Raw genomic sequence first — 26,210 nt, forward strand, 5'->3', positions numbered from 1 at the left:
GCTCAGCATGGTGTCTGCTTGAGATTCTTTCCCACTCTCTCTCTCCCTCCCATTCTGCTCCTCCCCACCTGCTCCCACACACTGTCCCTCTCTCTCCTCTTTCTCTCAAATAAATAAATAAATAAAATCTTTTTTAAACAAATTTTTAAATGCTTGAACAGGCACAATTTTGGAAAAGCATATATCCAAATGACCAAGGTATCCAACCACATAAGACGGAAGAAAATACAAGTTAAAATCATGAAAAGGCTATAATTTTTTAAAGAGTGACAATAACATGTTGGCAAGGATGTGGAACAGGTATCAGGAATGTAAACCAGAATTTAAAACTTACTTTAAAAGCTCATAATTCTTCTCATTTAACCTTACAGCATTTTCTCTCCAAAATTTCTCAGATTTGTGCACAGGACTCCACTCCAATCTTCCAGATTTAAGTTCCGAACTGTATTCATCAAATGAGCTATAAAAATTTTTAAATAATCCAAAGGTTAGAAGAATCTAAGAGTTACTCCAAAATTAAGCAAATAAAATATTTTTACCATGTCAATAATACCTAAATAGAAAAAAAACAAAAATCTTCACTGATAATTTAACTGCAAAGACTGAGAAGCCTTTGTAGATTAACAAACTACCACTAAACAAAGTTTAAACAGCTTAAATAATCTTTAATAAATCATGTGAAATTTATTCAAGGTCCTAATGTCCAATACTCCTGTCAGTTTGAATGCTCATCATGACATATTAAAAGGAACACCTGCTTTCAAATATTTATCTTGATAAATAAATGTATGCCAGAAAAATATCTATAATCTAGCAGTTTCCACATGCCACTTAAAATACTGTATTTGTAAATTAATATAAATGTATATAACTTCATGTAAATTTATATAAAAGTATGTTACTTAAATATAAAACAGCATATTCTAATACTATAAATGTCATAAACCACTATACCCTGCATTATACAAACAAAAATATACACATGGATATGATATTGTATAATGTGATTACAAACACCGTGGAGATAATTCACTAAATTAACACATTACAGATTAATTAAAAACAAAAACTTCTGGGCATATAACTGCAATGCAATTTAATTCAAAAATCAGCTATGTATAAACTAACTTAATTATTCAAAGTTTCAAAATATAAAAAATGTTTAATGTTGTTAGCCAGTGGAAAAACAACACAGTGACAGGACACGTGTGGCCATTTTTTCATGTGAAAAGTTAAAGAAGAATTAGCCATTTCAATACTGATTGGCAATTTAGAATAATAACCAGGATTTTACTGGTTAAGTTGAACAGTATCCTATTGAATAAAATAGTAATTTACTTTAGTGTAAGGCCAGTCACTTTAAGAAGTAAGCTAATGTTTAACATTAATATCCTCAACCTATAACAGGGAAAAACAGAGACAAAGCTCTTTTCACCTGCTCCCATCACCCTATTAGTTTTAGTAGTATTTTTCAAATTACCAAATTCAACATGAAAAATCAGTAAGTAGTAATAATTGGCTAACATGGATTAAATAATTTAGAAAGCTAAGCATTACTAACCTTATTTATTTTTAAGAGAGATCTTAAATCATTACAGAAGAACTGCTAATGAATTTTTTTGATGAAATTAATAAAACAATTTTAAAAAACTGCAAGTCTACTGCTGGCCAAAGTATTTTATTACAATCAACTTATTCACATTTAAAATTATAGAAAGACAAAAATCATTTGCCTCCCTCCACAAAACTCCATTACAAACCACTGATATGAATGATACATCGCTCTCCATAAAAGAATTTGGGCCTTGGGATCATGAGCTGCACTCAATTATCTGGTAAATACATTTCTGGAACACATACTACCCTGAAGGTATTTGCTAGGCACTTGAAAATTAGCAACAAATCCTACAAGGTTAGAATTTTTATTGCTATTTTACCAAAAGGAAAACTGAGACCTTAAAAAGGCAAAAAGCTTGTCAAGGCCAGAGGTGGAGAAAAGTAGCCAAACAATTAAAACTGGGCTCAGCCTAGCTCCAAATCTCAAACCACCTACACAGAAAGATCTACTTCCAGATAGTAATTCTCTCCTAAAAATGTATTAATAGTTTAAAAACAAAAAAATATATAGGTTAATGGGAAAGATCACCAAAACATTATGAAACAAAAAAGAACAAGGTCCAGAATAATATAGAACCCCATTTGTGTGTGTATTTACCTGTGTGTGCATAGGTGCTAGGGGAGCAGAGCTAAGTTTTTTTGGAAGCAAACTCAAGAAATGGGACTGGGCAATATTATATGGAAGAGGCATGAAGTTCCTTCTGAACTACATAGGATTCTTTTTTTTTTCTTACTTCATTGTTACATTATTTGCATAATTTTAATATCATAAATAGAAATAAATATATAAATAAATGTATACATAACTATATTAATATAATAAATATTATTAAATATAATAAATATTACTTAATATAATGAATATAATTTTTAATATAATAAATGGGTAGCTTGGTTAGGAATCTGTTGATTTTGGCTCAGGTTATGGTCTCAGGGTCATGAGATCAAGCACCATGTTGGGCTTGCTGCACTGGGCATGGAGCTTACTTGAGGTTCTCTCTCTCCCTCTCCATTTGCCCCTCCAACCCATCCCCCATGTGCTCAAGCACTTGCGCATGCTCTCTCTTTCAAAATAAAAAATAAATGAAACCAATAGGAATTTCACAAAAGCCAGGGGAAAAAAATACTCTTTCCAGTATGGCCAACCCTCCTCTACAAATTAACAACCAGCACTGCTTAAAAAAGATTCTAAACCAGGGGGAGATTCTTAAGGTGTTCCAGGGTGACACCAATATCCTGCAGGAGTACAGCCAGCCAGATTTCAGATAAGAGAATGATGGGAATCTCTCCAAAATAGAAGAGATAAAACACAGCTATAACCAACTGTTGCCATGGTGATGAGCCAGTTTTTGTTGGTTTTTTTTTCCCTCATATCCCCCCAATTCTTAAAATAATGTTCTAGTGAAACGTTTTGAATTTGTCATTAGTAACTAATCTAGACATTCTTAAAATACCAAGAAAGTCAAACAATGCTCAATATCCAGCCTGTGAGAATTTTTAAAAACATACCTTAGATCTTGAACACTCTCACCAAGTTTTTCCAACAGAAATTTTATATCTTCACTGATATCTTCATCGTCATACTTTTGCTGTTCCAAGTTCTCCAACTGTTTCAGAACCTTGCACTGAATCATAGCCAGAGCATATTCTTGGCGAGTTTCTCTTTCAGTCGATTTTTCTAAAAAGTTCTGAGTTAGACAAGAAAACTATGTGATTTCTTATTTGTGATATTCTCATACCTCTGCACTTGCACCCTCTCTCCTCCTCTATTCTCAGGTTAACAGTCCCCTTTACGCAATGACTATATCACAAATCCTTACTTCTTTCCTGAGTACCTGTCCCATAACAAACATACTTCTGATTCCTTGCTTACTTCCCGGCCTAAAACATTTTAATTACTGACCCAGACAAGCCTCAAAACACTGAACATGTTTACAATTAAATCCATCAAATCATTTCTCACAGCCCTGTTCCTGAGCTCCTAGGAGTTCCCAGTGAATTCTCTCTTTGTTCATTAGCCACCTAGAGTACTTAGGATATTGAGAGAGAATTTTCTTCAAGTACCTCTACTAGTTTCTCAATCGGTCACCCTTTTATCCTCTTCAATCAACCTACAAATGCACAAAGGGCAGTAATAAAAAACCCTCTTGCTTGAACAATTAACAGAAAAGTTTTGTGACATTCTGGCAAATTCCCCAATTTTTTTCTGTAACTTCTCTATTTATAAGAGTACTTACGAAAAGAACAAAGGAATCCTAAATACATAACCCTAAACATGGGTTTGTCCGTGCAAGTTCACTTACACACAGATTTTTTGATAATTACAGTATAGTACTAGAAATGCATCTTCTCTAATGATTTTCTTAACATTTTCTTTTCTCTAGCTTACTTTATTGTAAGAATACAGTATATAATACATATAACATATAAAATATGTATTACTCGGCCATGTATTTTATTGGTAAGGCTTCCTGTCAACAGCAGGCTATTCATAGTTAAGTTTTGGGGGAGTCCAAAGTTATACATGATTTTCAGCAGCACAGGGGGATCAACACCCATTCCCCTACATTGTACAACTGTATTTATACAAATAACCTGTTCATTGAAATGACCAGTACTTCTAAGCAAAGACCATGCTCAGGCTTAGGGACAAAAACAAACTTTCAAGAAAGCTACCTTCAACAAGATGGTAAAGAAGACCTGTCAAATGCCTCCCCTTACCCCACCAAATAAGTCCTATAATAACAATTCCAAGTCAATTTTACCAAAATAAGAAATTTTTCAATTTATTTTTGCAAGCAAATTATATTCCTAATAATTATGCTAAATAAACACAGAAGGAGATTTAACTTAGCATATGGAAATTAGTGAGGTCAATCTCTACCAAAGGTCCAATGGTATTTTTCACAGGAGTAGAAAAAACAATCCTAAAATTTGTATGGAACCACAAAAAGTCCCTGAACAGCTTAGAAAGAACAAAGCTGGAGGCATCACACTTCCTGATTTAACTGAACTACAAAGTTATATTACTCAAAACGGGAAGGTAATGGCATAAAAAAGACACACAGACTAACTGAACAGTATAGAGAGCCCAGGTATAAAACCTCACATACACAGTCAACCAATATTTGACAAGGGAGCCAAGAATATTCAACTTGGAAAGGATAGTCTCTTCAATATATGGGATTAGGAAAACTGCATAACCACATGTAGAAAAATGAAACTGAAGCCCTACTGTACACTACTCACAAAAATCAACTCAAAATGGATTAAAGACTTAACTATAAGACCTGAAGCTGTCAATTTCCTAAACAAAAATATAGAGGAAAAGCTCCCTGACCTTAGTCTTGGCAACCATCTTTTATATATAACACCAAAGCACAGGCACCAATAGCAAAAATTAACAAATGGGGCAACATCAAACTAAATAGCTTCCGCACAATCTCCTAGATCCACTACATTTAAAAGCTTCCATATAGCATAGAAAAGAAAACCCACAATAAATGAAATGAATAGGTATCCTATGGGATTTGAGAAAAACTTGTGAAGTATGTATCTGATAAGCAGTTAATATCCAAAATATATGAAGAACTCATACAAGTCAATAACAACAAAAGGATCTGAAAATGAGCAGAGTGTCTAAATAGACATTTTTTCAAAGACATACAAATGACCAACAGGTACATAAGAATATCTCTAAGTCATCTGAGAAATACAAATCAAAACCACAATGAAGTATCACCTCACATATGTTAGGGAGGCTACTATCAAAAAACAAAAGATAACAGGTATGGTCTAGGTTATGGAGATAAATGCACACTTGTGCACTGTTGATAAGAATGCAAATGGTGCAGCTACTATGGAAAACACTATGAAGGTTCCTCAAAAAATCAAAAATAGAACTACCATATGCTCCAGTCATTCCACTTCTAGGTATTTACCCAAAGGAAATGAAAATAGAGTATAGAGAGATTATCTGCATTCTCATATTTATTACATTATTTACAATAGCCAAGGTATAGGAATAACATAATAATCTTTTTTCAAAAGAAAAAAAAAGCCCTAAAAGAAAATCATCCATCACAGGATGAGTGGATAAAGAAAATGGGGTAAATGGGTATTTATACACGATGGAATATTATACGGCCATTAAAAAGGAAATACTGCCATTTGTGACAATATGGACAGACTTTCAGAGCATTATGCTAAGTGAAATGTCAGAGGAAGACAAATAGTGTATACCTCACTTATATGTGGAACCTTAAAAAAAACTAAAATTTAAAAAAAAATTCATAGATATATAGAACAGATTGGTGGTTGCCAGATGCAATGAGGTAGGGAAAGGGGGAGACAAAATAAGTGAAAGGGATTAAAAGGTACAAATTGGCAGTTATAAAATAAGTAAGTCCTGGGGCACCTGGGTGGCTCAGTCAATTGAGTGTCTGCCTTCAGCTCCGGTTGTGATCCGGTCCTGAGATTGAGCCCCACATCAGGCTCTCTGCTGAGCAGAGAGCCTGCTCTCCCTCTCCCTCTGCCTGCCACTCCCCCTGCTTATGTACACGCATATTTGTGTGTGCTCTCTCTGTCAAATAAATAAATAAAATCTTACAAAAAATAAGTCCTGGGGATATAACAAACAGCATGATGACTATAGTTAATAATACTGTATGTATATTTGAAAGGTGCTAAGAAAGTAGATCTTGAAAGTTTTCATCACAAGAAAAAAAATTTGTGACTATGTGTGGTGATGGATGTTAATTATTAGACTTACGATGATCATTTCACAATACATACAAATATCAAATCATTATGTTGTACACCTGAAATAAAATGTTGTATGTCAACTATATCTCAATTTTCAAAAAATAAAGGTAAACAAACAATATTTAGACATTGAAATTAAAATCATTGGTCACCAGCAAACCTCTGGTAGAAGACAGGCTAAAGCATGGGTGGGCAAACTTTCTAAGAAGGGCCAAATAGTAAACATTTTACGTTTTGAGGTATCATAGCTATTCAATTCTGACATTATAGTACAAAAGCAGACATATAAAACACAAAAAAAAAACAAAAAACAAATAAGCACAGCAATGTTCCAACAAAGTTTTATTTATAAAAACCAATGTTGGGTCAGATTTGGCCTATGAGCTACTACAGACTGATGAGCCCTGAACTAAAGGAAATTCTGCAGGCGGCAGAAAATGACACTGCCAAATGGAAAGCTGAATCTTCAGGAAAGGAAGAACTGCAACATGGCAAATAGTTGAATAAATATAAAAGACTATTTTCCCTCTTCACTTCCATAATACAAACAGGGTTGTTTAAAGGAAAAAATAAACCAATGTATCATAGAGTTTTTTACATATATTCGTATATTTACATGACTGCTATAGAGTAAAAAAGGGGAAAGCCTGTGATCATTATATAAACACTCACCCCAAGATTTAAAAATGTCTCAGTCTTACTACATGTCACTCAAATCTAGTACTTAATGAGCAAAATAGATAAATCCCTGAGACAAGGAATGAGGTATAGACTTGGGAATCAAATTTCTTGACAGAAATACTTCCATACCAAAGCAATAGGCAAAACAGCACCCACACACTCAAACTAATGGTGGACCTCTCGGGAATGGGTACTATAGGCCACCTGCACAGGAAGATGTGGGTATGTGCAGGTCTGTGTCTATGTGTACATGTGTGTGGGTGTGAATTAAACATCATGACTAATAGAACTAATCAAATTCCAATCCAATTTGGTGGTATTTCTTTCTAACTAATAAGCCTTTCTGCTGAAAACCATTGAGTTGTAAAAATATGATTTTTCTTATTATCTGACATATTATGTAGGCTCTTAACTAAGTAGAGCCAAAAAGAGAAATAAAACTCACAACAAATGTAAAACTCTAGACAACAAATATGACCTTCAATGTCCTTCTTGGTCACAGGCTCAAAACATACTATTTATTTTAGGAACTAAAGATTGACAAATCAATTTAACCAGTAGAATAACATTTCCAGAGACCTGGAGTCCAGCACCTAATATGAATATGTGAGATTGACATTTTCAAAAATAAAATTCACCAAGCCAAATGGAAAAAAAAATAATTAGCAATTTTTTCAGCTCACAGCAGTTCAGCAAGCTTCCTAAAGCCTTCAGCGCAAAAATTTCCTTCCTGAGTTTCAAGATGTGGGAAAAATACATGACTAGACCATCCTTAAACAACCTCCTCAGTGAATCTTCTTTAACGGTTATAGGAATTTGAGAATGATAAAGAAAAAAAGGACTCATCATTTTTTCACCTATTGATGGTATAAGTCAAATGGTTTTACTATATTGTTACTGATAGCTTAATTTTAACTCAGTTGTGTACATTAAAGTTGTAGATGTCTAAAGGTATTCTTCTGATTTTCAGACCTTAAGATAGTCTCCTAATGATTGTACTATCCCAAATTTAGCACAGCAAGGTCTAAAAAACTAATATTCCTGCCAACAGATTGGGTCTATTTTATGTAATCTGAAATCCAAATTAAACAACAGAAGCCTAGAAATTAGCCTAATCACTAGTTCCATGTGCTGTAGGCACAAAAGTGAAACTGTAAGTAAAACTTAAATAAGGTTTTTAAATCTTGTTAAATATTAGCAAAATATTCATGCCACCTCTTCTAAATCAAACAGATCATCTCTGGATCTTTGCCTATGTTCAACACCAAGCAAGAATGCAACTTACAAAGGTAGGGGATTTCAAGGGGCAAACTGCTATCGTTCTCTGCTTTTCTGGAAAGAAAAGTCACAAATTGTATATTCACTATTGCTAGGCTCTTGCTATCTCACTGAATCTTTATCTAATCTTGAAGTGAATTAAGTATTACTAACTAAGCACCTTCAACAGACAGAGAAATTCACTTGAAGAGTTCAGGCCACTCTCCCAACAATCTAGCGCCAAATTCACACCTACATCTACCTACTCCAGAGCCTACACCCTTTCTAATACGCCATACTGAAAGGAAAATCAGAAAAGAGTTACACTACTGTACTCCTCAAATTTCCCCTAAAAAGTAGATGATCAATCTAAAGAACTCTCAAATCAGGTCAAAAGAAAAAAGAAAAAAACCCTAAGAACCTCAGTCTGGCTCCATAGTTTTTTGGGACTTCTCAAGCTTTTTTATATTGTAAACCATCATGGTGACTTCATGAAGTCACTCCATAAAGACAAGCATTTAAACACAATACAAAATCCTGAGAAAAAGTATCTTATTCATTTTTCCATTCGCACAGTAACTAACACATTGCCTATTACATAATTGGTCTTTAGTTAAACATCTGACAAGTGAACAGATAATCCATGAAAATGACAGGGAGAGTGGATGGGAAAAGGAAAGGGAAAAGGAGAGAGGGAGGCTCTCAAAGGTAGGATTCAACTAATATCTACCAAACCTCTCTTCTATCATATAGCAATATTAGAGATACCTGCTTCTAATGGCTCTTTTATTTTACATAATAATGATCTAAAATGAAAATCAATGAAAGAGAAGAGGAACAGAAACAACATACTAAGCAAGGTTGGAGGGAAGCTCAGATAGAAAAGTGACTTTATATATTTTATTTAAAGCAGCTTCTACTGAGCTTTAGATTAAATCTCGACTCATAACTATAAATCATTAGTATCTGATTTCTTACTAGAAACTCAAACCACTTACTATATTACCTAAATAATACTTATTAAAAAATGTAAGTTTATAAAAACTGAAGGCAAAGTTAAAAGTGTAGAGTTCTTTGAAACAAGACAACTAAAATAAGACCCTGACTTCTATAGTAGCTCTCTCTCACACCTATTATCTTACCTTAAAAAAAATGACATTATCAAATTATCAGAAGAAATAATTTATGATACATTTTTACAATCATCAACATTTAAAGCAATAAATATTTTAATTTAAAAATATAACTAAACATACAAAACAGGATAGGTAGGTATAAAGCAAAAAACACTTCATTTGCATGTTAATTAGACAATTTTTTATTTATTTCCCAGAAAAGTCATACAAAGAAAATAATAATAATCCAAGTCATCTTTCTAGGATAATCTACTAATTGCAAAAACAGTGAGCTGAGGGTAACTAACTTTTGGAGCAATTTAGCAATTACCAAATATATCTCATATTCTCAAGTTTTCATGACAAGTTTAGGAACAGCTTCCAATTTAGAAAAAAGTCCATGCATTAACAGAAAATAGGGGCTCTTTCCTGTAGTCTTGCGTTCCACAGTAAGTTTTGCTAAGTGGATTATTTTAATAAAATTCTAATATATCAATAACCTTTACATACTTATGAATACTAGACGTAGGAGACTCTCGGGCAAGTTCATTCTCAATGCAGAAGTAGCTGCAAGCAGACATTCTGTCACAGAATTTTATTATCACACTTTTAAATATGAGAACCAAGCAAAGCAGCCAAAAATGTAAAAAGGAATTTAATTCAGGCAAGAAAGAAACCAATAAAAATATCAGTAAATTCAACACCACTGCCCTACTCTTTATACTTCTACTTCAGTGTTTTTGTGAATTCAGTCCCTCATACAGTCACAAAAATACTTATTGAGTGCCTACTATATGCCAAGTATTCATTTAACCCCCATTTATTTTTTAAAAGGGCATTGTCATAGGAGCATAAAACCCAGATGATATTACTCTTACCAGACACATGAACAAACCAAAGCACAGAGAGGCTAAGCCAACTTGCCAAAGGTACAGAAGCCAGCCGAAAAGCCAATGAACCTGACCTTCACTGTGCATGATGAGCACACACACTACCTCCAACGCGAGTGCACACACTCTGCAGAAACTGATGCTAAGCATGATCTGCCCAAACTATAAAGAGATGATAATTCAAACTCCTTCTTAACCATTCAGGTTTTCAGTGCCCACTGCAATTCATCCAGAGTTGATCCCCCTTGTAGAAAGGGAACAAAGATCATAAATTACAGGTATTAAAATATCAATAGACTTTCATATCTGAGAGTGAGACTATGCTTAATTTTTAAACTTTTTTCTTAATATTTTTCCATAGTATCTTTTTTGTTTTTAAGATTTTATTTATTCATGACAGACACAGAGGGAGAGGCAGAGACATAGGAAGTGGGAGTAGCAGGCTCCCCGCAGGGAGCCCGACAGAGGTAGGACTTGATCCCAGTACCCTAGGATCATGACCTGAGCCGAAGGCAGATGCTCAATTACTGAGCCAGCCAGGAACCCCACCAGAGTATCTTTATTTAACCATAAGGTCATATTGTTTCTATTTAAGATTTATTTATTCATGAGAGACAGAGAAAGATAGGCAGAGACACAGGCAGAGGGAGAAGCAGGCTCCATGCAGGGAGCCCAATGTGGGACTCGATCCTGGGTCTCCAGGATCACGCCCTGGGCTGAAGGCAGGCGCTAAACCGCTGATCCACGCAGGCATCCCAGTCATATTGTTTTTATAAACAGGAAAAAGATCAATTTTTTTTTTCATTTTCTTAACGACAAGTGCTTAATTCGGGATAGGAAGTTGTAGTAAAATAAAGGCTCCTATAACTACCACAGGACAGAAAGAAGAAACAAGGGAGAAACTCAAAACAAAGACAAATCAAATAGGAAGAGGTTTAAGCTTTCAGAAAATAAATATACTAAGTAGAGAAGATATAATCCCTATTCAACCAAAATGAATAGAATTTCAAAATGCACAGGCAGAGCTGAGCAATCCTGTTCAAAGACACTGGGCTTTGGTGAGTGATGCCCAGAGTATGAATACACATTAGGGTGACTCAGTGACAGGATGGCTGAAGGATTTGTGCCTGGAAGGATAACACAGATCAGCAAAGCAAGTGCTCCATTTTACAGAGTAGGTCTGTTCCTTCAGAAAGCAAATGGCCACAAGTCAGGACTGTATCTTCAAGAGCCAGACTTAGGTGCTCTATTTATTCCCTTAATATTCACTTCACCTGCCAGGGTGGGGGCAGGGGGTTATAATCAATCTACAAGAACAAATTACTGAGAATTCTAGAAGTCAGCTTATTTGTTAACATTTATCAACCTCTCTCCACCTTAGTACAAAACACTCCTAGGTATCTTTCCAAAATCTCTTGGAGCTTTCTCCTCTTTAAAACTTCTCCTTAAACCCCTTATCTTACCCTCTACCTCTTTTATACTATTTTTCCTCTTGTACATTACTTAATGTTCCACTGAACTGATATTATTTATTTACATATTCTGTCTTTACTGAACTATAAGACTTTCAATGTCAAGATATATCACAGGCATTTGTGTTCCCTATTGATTAGCATAATGTGTGAAATATAAAAGGGACTCAAAACTTGGTTGTGAATTAAACTCAGCTGTAGCAATGAAAGGAGACCATTGGAATTCTTCAGCAAAGAACTGTTCATCTTTACTGAAAAAAATATGGATAATGAAACACTCAAATAGAAGAAAAAGTACATTCAATTTAGCTACTAAAATACTCATTAATACAATCTGCTCTGATTTAGGAACTAATTATTACCTTATCTGGACTAGACTGAAATTTACCTTGACAACTCACGTAGACACAATTCACTTAGAAAACCTAATGGCAAAACCAGTATGGTGAGGCATAGAAGGTATCACATTTACCTATTTCTCAAGAATAAACTTCTCAAGGGCCACAGAACAATTTCTACATGAAAAACTATGTATTTTCAAGTAAGGAATCTGAATTTCTATTTCAAAGGACCTTTTAATGTCACTCTTATGGTTCCTGAGAAAATGCACCGAGAAAAGAAACAAAGGAGATGACAGCTGTTAAGATGGTGGCTTCGGAGCCAGACAGAGCTCACTGAAACTCCAATCCTATTGCTTACTAAGGAATCAATCTCCAAATCTTGGATTCCCCATCTATAAAATAAAAGTAATCATAGAGCCTAGTGGATAATCATGAAGATTAAATAAGACAATGTATGAAAATCACTCAATAAAAATTATAACATTTATTATTCTCAGTCTCAAAGGTAGGTTAAGCATGATGGTTAGGAGCATGACTAAATTCCTGCTCTGCCACTTCCTAGCTATTGTGGCAAATTACTTAATCTCGTGCAGCCTAATGCCTATGGCATGGAGTTCTTGGGGGATTAAATGAGTAACACATTTAAAGCAATCAGAATAGTGCCTTACCCTGAATAAGCTCTCAATAAACATTAGTTATTATTATTAACTACAAACATCTATAAAAGAGTTCCTACACGTAAAATTTTACAAGTGACAAATGTTATGAATAAGCAATTTATAGGAGGAATATAAATAGCTGATAAAAATATTAAACAATGCTCAGCTTCATTTATTAACAGAATACAAATTTAAAATAATGATTTCACTTTTATTTTTTCTTTTTTTTTTTTAAGATTTTATTTATTTATTCACAAGAGACACACACAGAGAGAGAGAGAGAGGCAGAGATACAGGCAGAGGGAGACGCAGGCTCCACACAGGGAGCCCAATGTGGGACTTGATCCCGGGACTCCAGGATCACGCCCTGAGCCAAAGGCAGGCACTTAACCGTTGAGCCACCCAGGCGTCCCTGATTTTACTTTTTACCTCATCTTCTGTAATAATTAAAAGAAATGCAAGAGGAAGAATGGAAAAGCATTCACTCTCAATACATAGTTGATGGAAATGTAAATTTGCACATTTATGAAAGGTGATTTGATGTTCCCTATCAAAACTGTAAAAGTTTATTATTTGGTTCAACAATTCCATAGAACTATATCCAACAGAAATATTCATCAGGTGGGCAGACATGTAGAAGAAACTGGAAAACACCCCACATACCCAACAAAAGGACATTGCCTAAAGAAACCACTTTACATCAACACAGTAGAATGCGGACATTTAAAAAATTAGTGACGATCCACATATACGAAAATGAACACGTACTACTCATTATGTATTGCTAGGAATAAAGTTATGGAACAGTATATCTAATATGTCATTTTATTTTTAAATACAGAATAAAATAACACACCTATTTATATATTTATCTCTATGTGCTTAGAAAAATCTGAAAGATGTTAGTGACTGGCCGATATGAGGTCTACACTATTTAAATTTTTGCAATACATTTGTACTACTCTTTACTTTTGATTTGCTGTTATTTGAAGAAAGCATTAAGAGTAAATAATAGTTAAAGAATGTGAAGGCAATAACTTGGATATGCATGTCTACCAGCAACATGCCTTCCGTCTCAATATCCCCATTGGTAAAATGAGAAGACCAATACTAACATTAATGATACTAAAAATAATAATAATCACCATGTTATAAGAGCAGTGGTAAGCATTAAATGAGTTAACAAATGGAAAGCCTTAGAACGATGCATGACACAGGGTAAGCACTCTCTGAACTGCTCACTATTATTACTCTTGGGTAACATTCTTAAAAGACACTAGGTTGGCCAAGTCATCCCTCAGAAGCCAGATTAAATCCCAAGGTGACCAACAATGTAATCAACACAGAATTACTACAATAAATATATTAGGTCTGGGCAACCAATTAACATACTTTATTTCTGTGTTACAGCTGCCTGGCAGCCATAAGACCTAGGGTTAAGATTCTAACTCTGCTCCCCCTCTTGTCCTCAACTCCCTCATCTGTTCAAGGGAGAGAGCTGACTTAAATAATCACCCAAATTCTAATATCCTAATAGGACAACTTTACTATACAAAATGATTCTGTATCTTTAGAGTTGCCTTGGAAATAAACTGCTCATCAGCAGATCCAGAACCTGAAATACAACTCTATACTAAAATAAGGGCCCCTTAAGAGAAAAACTTCCATAACAGTGTCTTGGAACGCACTGCAACAGAAAGAGATTTCCTCTACATGAACATCATACAATTACATCTCCTATAAGTTTTCTATAACTCATATATTTTATCCACTCAAATGGTTTTTCCCTAATCCCACTCCCCCATGCCACAATACAAATTAGTGAGATTTCACTCTATGTTCACCAATGGTTTCATAACTACATGGAAAACAAGCAATTTTTTCCCACCTGCTAAAAGCCCTCAAATATACTCCACAGGGAAAATGCCTCACATACACACATACACAGACACACACACACCATTAAAAAAATACTATAAAACACTTACACGGAATGCTGCAAGAATGATTCTTGTCACTTTCTCTTTGACCGATTCTTGAAGGATATCGGACAGGACAGGAATGATATTGTAACGCCGCAGATGTTCACACATTTGAGGACTGAATGCCAGGAGCCATATTGAAAAAATCATTTGATATTGGAGTTGAAAGCCACACTTGTTACTCAAAACTCCCATTATGCTGAAAAGGAACACACATTAACAAAACATTTACTATAACAGTGCAAGCTGTGAATAACAGAAAATTATGGAAAGGCAAGTATATATAGGAATTCTGACTTCTGATTTTTCTGTTAACATAAAATTGCTCTTTAAAAAGTCTAATAAATTTTTAAATGTAATTTTACAATCTACAACTAACAATTTAGTGGAAGGCTTATATTTGTGCCATTTCTCCATTTTTTGTGATTTATATACAGTCATAAATTTGTTGAATTGCCCTTAATTTTCTCATGCTTGATTTCTCCCTTAACACTTTTTCTATTTGGGGTTGTTATTTAAGACTTGTTTTTAATACTGGTGTCAGTGTTTCAAAAACTGCAAAATCAAGTCATTCTATTCTATTAATACCCTAATACTAATTTCCTTTTGCTGTCTGATTGCTCCACTTATTAAAGTAAGCGTCCCTCTCTTTGTGATACTGCGGCTGGGACTTGGAGCCACAGTTCATTCTGCTCTTCCAGCTGGATCTGCCGACAGGAGCTGCTAGAGACTGACTGCCAAGATGGAGGTAAAAAAGGCTTTGTCCTGTCAGCTTCCTTCTCCTATAGGTATCACTCCAGCAAGAGTTCCTCACCTCAGCAGCAGAGATGGTGCTTTCTCGTGGAAAGCAGCTGAATTCAGTCTGCAACAGTGTCAGCCAAATAGCCTCTCTGCATACTCTCAAAAATAACAGCACCAGCCATCTGGGTCCCTGACCTATGAGGCACTTCCTCTGAGTTCAGGAACACAAGCACGTAAATTTTAGTAATTCCAATCTCTTACCTTTGTTCCCTAGCTTTAGGGGAAGTATCTATTTGTTACCTCTCTGACACTTGAGAGTTCGTTTTCAGAAACCTAATAAACATGTATACCTAGTTAACAGTTCTTTATATTATATTATCTCTGTTTAAAAAATCTGTAGATGACCAGAGGGGTTATACAGAGCTTTGGACCAATACACTATTGCTGAAACCAAGACAGAAAGGTTTCAAAGGAAGCAGCAGTCAACAATGATGAACACGGCAGAGAAATTTCAGAGTTCAAAATCTGTCTACAATATATATGATTCTATTGAAAAAATAAGGAAGTCTTCTACATCCAAATATTAACCATAAGAAACACTCCAATGAAGCAAAATAAACTTCACCAGAATATTCACCAGAATACAGAAGAGTTTCCCATGGGGGCAGGAATCCTAACTCTTGAGGACAGTGGAGCATGAAAATGTGCTAAGGGGATACAAAGGACACAAGGGCCCAAGATAAACCGAAATACAGTAATTTAACATTTGTTGAAGAGCTTTATGGCAGGTACAGTGCAAGGCACAAAGACATAATGGTGGCAAAGACAGACACTGCCCATGCTCTCAAGGAACTCAGAGTCTAGAGCAGTGGGAGGGAAGGATTCTCAAAGGAAGTGACCCTGGGGAATGAAGGATGAGTCAGTATCCAGCCCATTTAGGTCTCTGCTGTCCCTCTCAAACTGATGAGTTTAGTTTTATTTTTAGTCATTGAAAAACTTATAGAATCTGAATGCTACATTTGTTAGCTATGTAATACTTTCCAACTAGATTACAATTTTTTAAAAGAAAAGGAACCATAGGTTTCTTTGTATTCCTTGTAATATATAGTATAACAGTATGCAGAGAGCTCAAAAAATAAATTATCAAGTCCAAAACTAGAAGGCTAAGGTCCATGAGCCAAAATAATTATTTAGTGTTCCATTTTGTTTTTAATTAAGGTCTTAAAAGAAATCAAGGCAATACAGGGCATAGGGAGACAAACAGCTGATTGCCTTGCTGAATTGTACACCTTTAGCTAGGTGCTGCTCTTCACAACCATGAGCACCTTGCACCTCATTACACAATATCACCCAATAATGTCATGTTTTGACATTCAGAATAAATCTTACCTCTCATTTATATACTATTTTCATTATCTACAACTTTACACTTTCAAAATATTTCAACACCAATTGAATCTATGGAGGCAACTATCCCAGAAAAGCCCCCTTTTGCTCCAGTATTTAATAAATCAATGCTAACCAGCAGACTTTCTAGTGAAGTCAATATGCAAGACAATGCAAAGTACATTTTTGATCTCACATAAGTATATAAACATCTAGAAATAGTATTGTATCATCCACATAATAGGCTTTTTTAAAGATTTTATCTATTTATTTACAGAGAGGGAAAGCACAAGCAGTGGGAGGAACAGAGGGAGAAACAGGATCTCAAGCTGACTCCCCACTGAGCGCAGAGCCTGACAGACAGCCCAATCCCAGGGCCCTGAGACAAAGACCTGAACCTTAAATCAGGCTGAGTCTCCCGGGTGCTCCCACATAATAGGCTTCTCAACAGCAACAACAACAAAAAAAAAAGGACATGTAGGAAGTACAGGTTTTGTTTCTTTAAAAACGAAAAGATTAAGTGAGTTTTTTTATTGCAATATTATCAACAAGTTAACATACTATATCTTTATTTATGCCTGCCCTCAACCCAAAGGTCTCTTTTTTTTTTATTACTGTTAATCTAATTAGCAGTCATTATTATATCAAAATGTACAGGCTGAACACGGAGTATTCTAGACTCTATTTGTCCCTGCTCTTGCTGCTGAATTGAACAGTTAATACTGCTTCCTGTTGTTCAAAATACTAAGTGCCAGTAATCAGAACAGCTATGTTTGCTTAACATCGGTATATCATCAGGATCCACCGGACCAAATTTTAGTATTTGAGCTTATTTTTTTTAGCAATTCTGTTTGTAGAAATAGCTGTTTCATGATTTTTATTCTTTTACAGATCTTCCAAAGAACAATAAAAATGTATTTTTTGTATAATATAAATATAAATATAAAAAATTTCCCTAAATGAGAAAGGCAGGTCACTGTACCTGTGTTGTATGCACGAACAATATGCTTATGTTTATACTGAACACCTGCTGTCCTTGCAGGAGTCTGAAGTTTTCCTGCATGCTAGAGGTGGGGACTACCTGACAAATCTCCAATAAAAACCATGGGTGCTGAGTCTCTAGGGGGGATGCCTGGGCAGAAAAATCACACAAATGTTGCCACATTTTTGCTGCTGGAGAAAAAATGCTGTGTGACCCCCACAGGAGGGATAGAACATAAGGAAGTCAGTCTAACATGGATTCCTCCAGACTCAGCCTGATCCACTGTGTCTCTGAAATAAATCCCAGCCATGAGAATGACTACATGTGGAGTCCCTTGAGTCCTTCTGCTAAATCTCTTAACACTGTATGAACAATGAAATTCAAAGAATTCAGAACTTTTTATTTTCCATCCATAATGGCACAGACCTGAGGAAGGCATTTTCGTAATAATTATTAGATGAACCAGAAGTTGAAAGCAAAGAGCATTCTGTTCTCTAACAATGATGAAGCAATTGATCATATAAGTGAAATCTCAAACTCTGTCTTCAGATGACTGTATCATAAATATTTTTTTATATATTTATTTATTTATTTATGATAGTCACACAGAGAGAGAGAGAGAGAGAGAGAGGCAGAGACACAGGCAGAGGGAGAAGCAGGCTCCATGCACCGGGAGCCCGATGTGGGATTCGATCCCAGGTCTCCAGGATCGCACCCTGGGCCAAAGGCAGGCGCCAAACCACTGCGCCACCCAGGGATCCCCAGATGACTGTATCATAAATGCATTTTCTCAAACTCAATAATCAAAAAGTGAAAATATGTAAGGACAAAAAAAAGGAAATACGGTATTTTCACTTATTTAGTGGTTCATCATGAAAGCCTTCAACACAATATTCTGCAACCAGAACCTGGACCATTCCATTTTGCTAAAAGGGTATGTGATGGTTATCTTTCATCTTGTATGACATTTGTGCACTAAAATTCACTTACCACAAAAAGATTTACCATGGAAAAAAATCTTTTTTTTTTAGTTTTTGGAGAAAGAGAAATGGTTCATATGAGGGTGGGGGAGGGAGAGAGAGAGAATCTCAAGCAGACTCCCTTCTAAACAGAAAGCCTGACATGGGACCCAGTCTCACAATCATGAGATCATGACCTGAGCTGGAATCAAGAGTCAGATGCTTAACCCAGGGTCCTGGGATCAAGTCCTTCATCGGCTCCCCACAGTGAGCCTGCTTCTCCCTCTGCCTAATTTACTAATTTACTGGGACCCTGGGTGGCTCAGTGGTTAAGCATCTGCCTTGGGCTCAGGGCGTGATCCTGGGATCCAGGATGGAGTCCCACATCAGACTCCCTGCAGGGAGCTTGCTTCTCCCTCTGCCTGTGTCTCTGCCTCTCTCTGTCTCTCATGAATAAATAAATCTTAAAAAAAAAGAAAAGAAAGAAAAGATTACTAATTTACTGAATCAATGGTAAATGGGCATTTCATGACAATTCTATGCAAGTCATAAGAAAAGCCATTTGTGGAAGTAACCTAGTTGAGGAAGTTGCAATGGAAATACTAGTTGAGATTCCTCTAGCAGGTGTATCCCTACACTGGAGATGGAGGCATCAGCCTAGTAGAGTCTAATGTCTGATGACACAGCATCAGAAGTCTTTAATCAACTCTTCTTGCTCATCAAGCAAACTTCTGTTGACAAAGTTTGCTTTAGTTTCCTGTATAGGTTTTTCATAAACAAGGTCTTCACTAACCAGAGAGTAAGAGCAGTGAGATCTCTCATTATTAAGAAATAAACTGGCTTTTTGGTAGTAAAAAAGAATTTTGTTTGTTTGGAGATGGGAGTGCATAATTTGTTATATAAGCACCTTTGCTAACCTGAGAGGATAGCTTTTCAGGGCTTCTGGACCTGCAAATTAAGACCCCACAGAGACTAATTACACAGCATTACAAAAAATAGGTTATATTCACTCTTCTGGGTAAGACCTTTTCTTGTTGATTTTTACCTGCATTCACCACAAAATACTTTCATACTTGTTCTTCTATTCTGAATACCTATAATTTGTTCTATCAAGCAGTAGGCTTTTCAAAGTTCTTAGCCTCTTAAATAGCACAGGTCAAGTGAGGGGAAGGGGAGATATTCCGTTGAGTAGTTACTGACTTCCATGAAGGTTAGCATAATCTATTGTTAAACAGACATGGAAAAATGTATTTCTTTTAGATGATTAACTGTTTTAATTTCTTGGAAAATGTCAAGGAGAGATGCTTTCAAATGTCATTCTACATTCAAAGTAAAAGGGCTACTCACCAGTTTACCCCATCTGCTTCTACCCAGGCAAAGCGATACTCATTGACCCGAAGCATCAGCTGCAGGCACCCAGCAACACACTGCACATACTGAGAACTCTATGCAAGAACAAGTACAAGGTTTTAAAATTGAAAAGTATTTAAATACATGATGAGATCATGCACATACAGAAAGTCTGGACTTTTTTTTAATTGAGTTTCTTATCATCAGAACATCCAAAAGTCCCTAATATTTTTTCAAAAGTCAAATCTCCATTTTTGTTTTCCTCTCTACCTCTTAGAAATGCAGTTGGTTTTCTCTGCCAAATTAAACCTACATGGTTCAAGACTACTTAACACACAGTCAGGGAAATCAAGGAACAAAGTAACTATATCCTTGAGATGGCTTGATAAATGTTATCTTGCAATGTTTCACTTAGTCCTGGAAAGAGGCATTATAGAGATGACACTACTCTTCATAATCCTAGAAATATCAAACAACGACAATAAAATTAAAAAGATAAAACTGTATGCTTTGAGATGGGCCTATATTTAAATGGTCTGAGGTTAGTCACTGAACTTTTCCAATACTCAATTTCTCTGTCCTTAATGAGGATGATATCCTCAAGCATCCTGAAGGGGTACTGTTATTCATTAAGCATACAGCTAGATATTTTGTAGAAATTCAATAAATAGGAACTTAAAAATACATATATACAGAGCATAGAAAAAGTCTAATTAAACATTTGAAAATGACCTTTGCTCTATAATTTTTAATAACTATCAGCTCAATAGCACAGTTCTAGAGAAACTGCAGTAAAATCTGGAACTTGAAATAAACAAGAATAATATCCCCAGGAATAATGCAGGCACCTACATTTTAGCAAAACTAATAGCAACACCTGGCCTGGGCTCTTCTCTAAGTATTTACCATGAGCCTAACATCTGTAAGAACAGAGAGACAAGAAGAATTTTCAGACTCTAGCTTTAACGAATATGCTAATAAAATAAAAAGGAAGAAAGAAAAGGAGAGAATCAAGAATGTTATAGAAATTCACAAAACCTAATATACATGATGCTACTACGCTCTGTGTTTTAATTCAAAGTTCATAAAACCTAAAATTTTAAGGAAATTCCAAGCATTCAATTACAATATAAGTACATTTGGTGAAATTGTCAAAAGTATCAGGAAAAGGTTATCTTAGATTTTACCTAGAAAGTAGTGAATATAGCTTCCCAAAAGCACTATGCATCCAGTAATATAATTTGCCTGAAAACTCAAAACATTAGCAGAAATGACCCAAAAAAAAAAAAGAGTGAATTTTCAGCTCTAAAACAATCTTCCATAATGGAAAAAATATATGTTATTTTTCCAATTAAGTCAGCAGGTAGTATTCCTTTATGAAAGAGGAATTCCATTTTTCTTGTGCAAAGATAGCCTAAGCAAGGTTTCTACATATAATGAATAAAAACGCAACTAGGACACTCTCTTCTCTTCCATTTTTCATCTATTTCCTCTTGACACAAAAATGTCTTGTTTCACTAAGCCTTTCTTTTCTGTGTCCATTTTACTATACTATGTTGAAATACATGATACATTTCAAATATGGATTCTTCATTGTCATAGAGCTTCCAGACTCACATTATAAATGTGCATATTAAAGATCCCGCTTCTAAAACTGTACTCGCATCTATTATACATAATGAAGCAGTCCAAATACTATTCCCAAAATCACTTTCAAAGTATATAATGAAGGCAACACTGGCAAATGATTGAATTATTATATCACTTCCTTATCTTTCACTCACATGTGCCCTATTACTCTCATGTATAAAATTACTCAACAAATTTCTTTCTAAATAATCAGCCTTCCATCAAGCCAACAAGTCACCATCTCTACTCCCAGACAAAGGTAATTCAATACTGCTGGAGAAAATCATACAATCCTGCAAAGCCAAACAAGCAATTATGGATTTGTTCTTTCTGCCATTCCCCAGTTACCCACAACTCACCACTATCCCAGTGTCCTACTCTCTTCCCTTACTCTCAGCAGTATGAGAAAATATACCTACCACTGGTTAGATTCACCAGCTGCCAACATCTCACCCTCAAACTGAATGATGCCTACAGCCATTCTTGCCACTCTCTCACCTAGGAGACCAGCAGACTTATTCCTGTCCACAACCCTCAGCCCCAGCAAAGTCTATATCTCATTCCTCCCAAATGATGCTCCATCCATCAGACCCCTCTCTACATCTTCAGTCTCTGATAGGCTTCCTCGCCTCAGCCTCTAAATATACTCAATCCTTTCCCATCTTAGTGTTGTCCCTAAAGCTTCTACCAATCTCTCCATCTTTCTTCCTCCTAATACATGAAGGTTTCTTGAAATAATTATCACCAAATTGTTATCTCTTTTGGATCTTATCACCTCATTAATATGTCAAATTCTAGGATAACAAGTGATCTTAAAAGGCCAGTTCCAACAGTTACTTTCACCTGAGAGTGAAAAGAACCTGAGAACCAGATCTCAATCTCCAACTACTAACTGAACAGCTCTCCCCCATTCTTGTCACCATTCAAATTGACTCACCTACTGCAAGTCTTAGATCAACAGTTAACTCCTCCATCATGAAAGAAAAGCAGTAGCATAAAGTACAGTAGTAGTATATAGTAGTATACAATCGTTAGGAACAAAGGCTCTGGAACCAGCCTGCCACACTTAGCCACCTATAAACTACGTAACCTTGAAAGAGCTTTCTACCTATAAAATAGGGATAATACAACAAATCCCATGGAATGTCAGTATAATTTCATTAGTTTGTATATAAAAGAGTTTTCAATGGTATCTGTCATATAATAGTCAACAAATGTTTGCTGATCATTTCTCCAGGTGGAATTAATCATTTTCGTGTGCCACATATAAATCTCTATTGTAAATCCTTTGGTGTGTGTATGAATATGTGCGTGTGTGTATTAGTCATCCCCATTTGACCAGAAAGCAAAAGAGGAGTCTTTCTTAATCTCAACATTTAAGCATAATCCCTGGCAAAAGAAGAAAGAAAAACCGAAAAGAAAAAACAAACCAAAAACCCCAGCACTTTAAAAATGTTTGTTCACTGAATTAACTATTCATTCCACTTGATCTTTTTTTATTGTGTTATTTGGTTTTAGGAGGAGAAATAGAGAACCTAAAGTTTTAAGATATACCTTGTCCAAGAGAAGTATTTTTTGTTTTCTGCCTAGTTTTTTTTTTTTAAAGGACAAAATGTAGAAGGCCCCAAATTGCATTTTATCATTTCCTTTAAGCTGATTTCCATGATAATAATATAAAAATGTACTACTATCCTCCATACTGTTCAATGGACACAATCTTGATCTTTTCCTCCTGGATATATTTTTATTTTTGCTTGAATTTCCTATTCTATTAAGATTTTTAAAAGTATTCCTGAAATAGCTGTAATTGCTAATAGAAAATCCTGAAATCTCACAAGATTTCAAAGACAAACTTAACAAGAAGTGAAAGGCAGAGAAATAATCTATCTTACAGGACAATATCAAAAACCACCAAACTGATGAAGCAGTATTTGAGATAATCAAATAGTGCTCCTTCCAAACAGAAATGTCACAAGAAAGAATCAAATAAGGAAGAGCATCTCTGTGCCTTCCCTTGGAGCTGTACCAGCGTGTTATCTTTTCCAGCTGACCTCTCCCTGACTTATAAGTCTCCTGAGTCTCGCTGACTCCTACACTCAGAACTCCGAAGGACATTTGCCTATATGATCAGCTTCTGGGTATTAAGTATAGTTATGAACTAGAAGTATGACTTGACAAGTAGTATGGAACCTCATTAATATTTGTGTGCAAATATTAAGAGTATATAGGGGCTCAGTCAGTTAGGCATCTGCCTTCAGCTCAGGTCATGATCCCAGGGTCCTGAGATTGAGCCCTGTGTCAGGCTCCCAGTTCAACTGGGAGTTTGCTTTTTCCTCTCCCTCTGCTCATGCTCTCTCTCTCTCTCACTATCCCTCTCTCTCTCTCTCTCAGATAAATAAATAAAATCTTTTTTAAAAAATTTGTGTACATTGTTTTAATTGACCTGAGTTTTACATGAAATTCTTTGTACATATTTATGATAAAATATCCAATCAACATAGAACATAAAATAAAAACCTCCCTCTTATCATCCCTCACTACCACTGCTAAGATGCAATCACAATTAGTAGATTTCTGTGTAGGGCAGCCCGGGTGGCTCAGGGGTTTAGCACCACCTTCAGCCCAGGGCGTGATCCTGGAGACCTAGGATCGAGTCCCGCATCGGGCTCCCTGCACGGAGCCTGCTTCTCCCTCTGCCTGTGTCTCTGCCTCTCTCTCTCTCTCTCTCTCTCTCTCTGTGTGTGTCTCTCATGGATAAATAAATAAAATCTTTAAAAAAAAAGTAGATTTCTCTGTAAACTGCAGAAGTTTCTATGCATTAGATGTACATCTTTTATAAAAAATACAAATAAGATTATACTATAACTTTCCCTTGTAATTTTCTTTTTCCATTTAAGAAGTCATATACTTAGAGATCTACTGCATTTTTAATCATCTATATAAAGATTTAAAATCCACTTGTGCTCTCAACTTTGATGAAGTATTCCTTCATTCAACAACATATACTGGTTGCTTATACCATCTGGTATGTAGAAGGGATTCCACTTTATTTTCAAATATTTTTGTAGTTAAAATACAACCAAATATGAAGAAGCCCATCTGACCTTGCAGTTATAATCAAATGTTTGACAGCTACAAACTCAGACTGCCTGGACTGTCAGAAACTAAGGGACATAAGGCTTCCTTCATTCTAAGTCATCAACTATTCCCCAGAAATGTTTTACAAGTCTGTATTCAAAATCCGTTCAACAAATATTTACAAAGTGCCTACTATGTGCAAGACACTGTTCTTGCACTGGACACATAGCTGTGAACAAACAGGCCTCACTGCCTTCCCTGAGGGAGCTTACAGTCCAATGGAGAAAGAGGAAAAGTACACAAAAACAAGTAAATTACAGAGCGTTCTAGAGTCTGACAAGTTCAATACAACAAAAATACCATTAAGAAAAGGAAATAGGATTAAAAAAAGGGGGCGGGGAGGAACCAGCAATGCAGAGAGGGAGACATGAGTGCTCTTTTAAGTAGAATCCTTGGAGGAGACTCACTGCTGAGCAGACAAATGACAGAATCCAGGAAAGTAACAATCAAGTCACACAGCAATCGAGGAAAATGGTGCTTATGCTGCAGTATGGCAGACCCAGGGCCACATACTTACAAGCACTTCTCATGGCTGCTCTATGCCATATGACTCCCCCTCTTACTATTCTTCCATGGGTTCCCTCTGCCGAGTAAAAGTTCTAAAACCCTATGTGGTCTCAAAGGCCCTTAATGCCCTGGCCTGCCTGCCTTCTATCTCCCCGCTCTCCCTACACTTGCACTCCTACAGCACCGCCAACTCTCCCTTCTCTGTCCATGTTCTCCACACACTTCCCTCCACTGGAGGCGCAGGCCTCATCTCTCCACTTCCTTAGGAAGCCTGGGCAAACTGGCCCCAGATGAGGCCCCTCACTACACACTCGAAGGACCTGTGCCTCTCTCTTACATGCATTGCCAGAAGGATACTAAAATAACCATATACTTGTCTAATGCTGTCCTCCCTAAAATGAAGCCCTATGAAGGCAGGAGTCCTGCCCATCCTGTTCAGTGCTACACTTTCAGCACCATGCACTGTATCTGGTAAGTACTCAATACATATTTCTTGATTGAATGAACAAACATGAGAAATACAAACTTTCTATCTTACACAAATTCCAAATGAATGGGACTCTAAAAGATATGGTTTGATTAAGTTTGGCTGAAATTTTTATCCTAGTAACAATCAATACTGCAGAAATATATATAATATAGCATCATTATTCTACCTCTTTTTGGAGCCAAAACTACATCTGTTTGATAGTATGGATCTTATATAATTGTCTAGTATTTTCTTTTAAGTTATCTCATTT

At 35.8% G+C, this 26,210-nt stretch overlaps 1 protein-coding gene across 7 annotated transcripts in view; it reads right to left on the minus strand.

The window, feature by feature from the left end:
• ATP6V1H (ATPase H+ transporting V1 subunit H) overlaps positions 1-26,210 on the minus strand; it is a 162,906-nt gene that overhangs the window by 67,799 nt on the left and 68,897 nt on the right. For all 7 annotated transcript variants that reach the window (XR_003147585.3, XM_025477734.3, XM_035708351.2 and 4 more), the window contains 4 exons: positions 20,194-20,291; positions 14,785-14,977; positions 3,127-3,305; positions 335-460 (listed from right to left, as the gene is read on the minus strand). Coding sequence is in view for 6 of the 7 variants with exons in the window: in XM_025477734.3 (XP_025333519.1) it covers positions 335-460; positions 3,127-3,305; positions 14,785-14,977; positions 20,194-20,291 (596 nt within the window). In the remaining variant the exon portion in view is untranslated. The remainder of the gene's footprint in view (positions 1-334; positions 461-3,126; positions 3,306-14,784; positions 14,978-20,193; positions 20,292-26,210) is intronic.

This window comes from Canis lupus, chromosome 29 (assembly GCF_003254725.2).
Source record: "Canis lupus dingo isolate Sandy chromosome 29, ASM325472v2, whole genome shotgun sequence".
Lineage (NCBI taxonomy): Eukaryota > Metazoa > Chordata > Mammalia > Carnivora > Canidae > Canis > Canis lupus.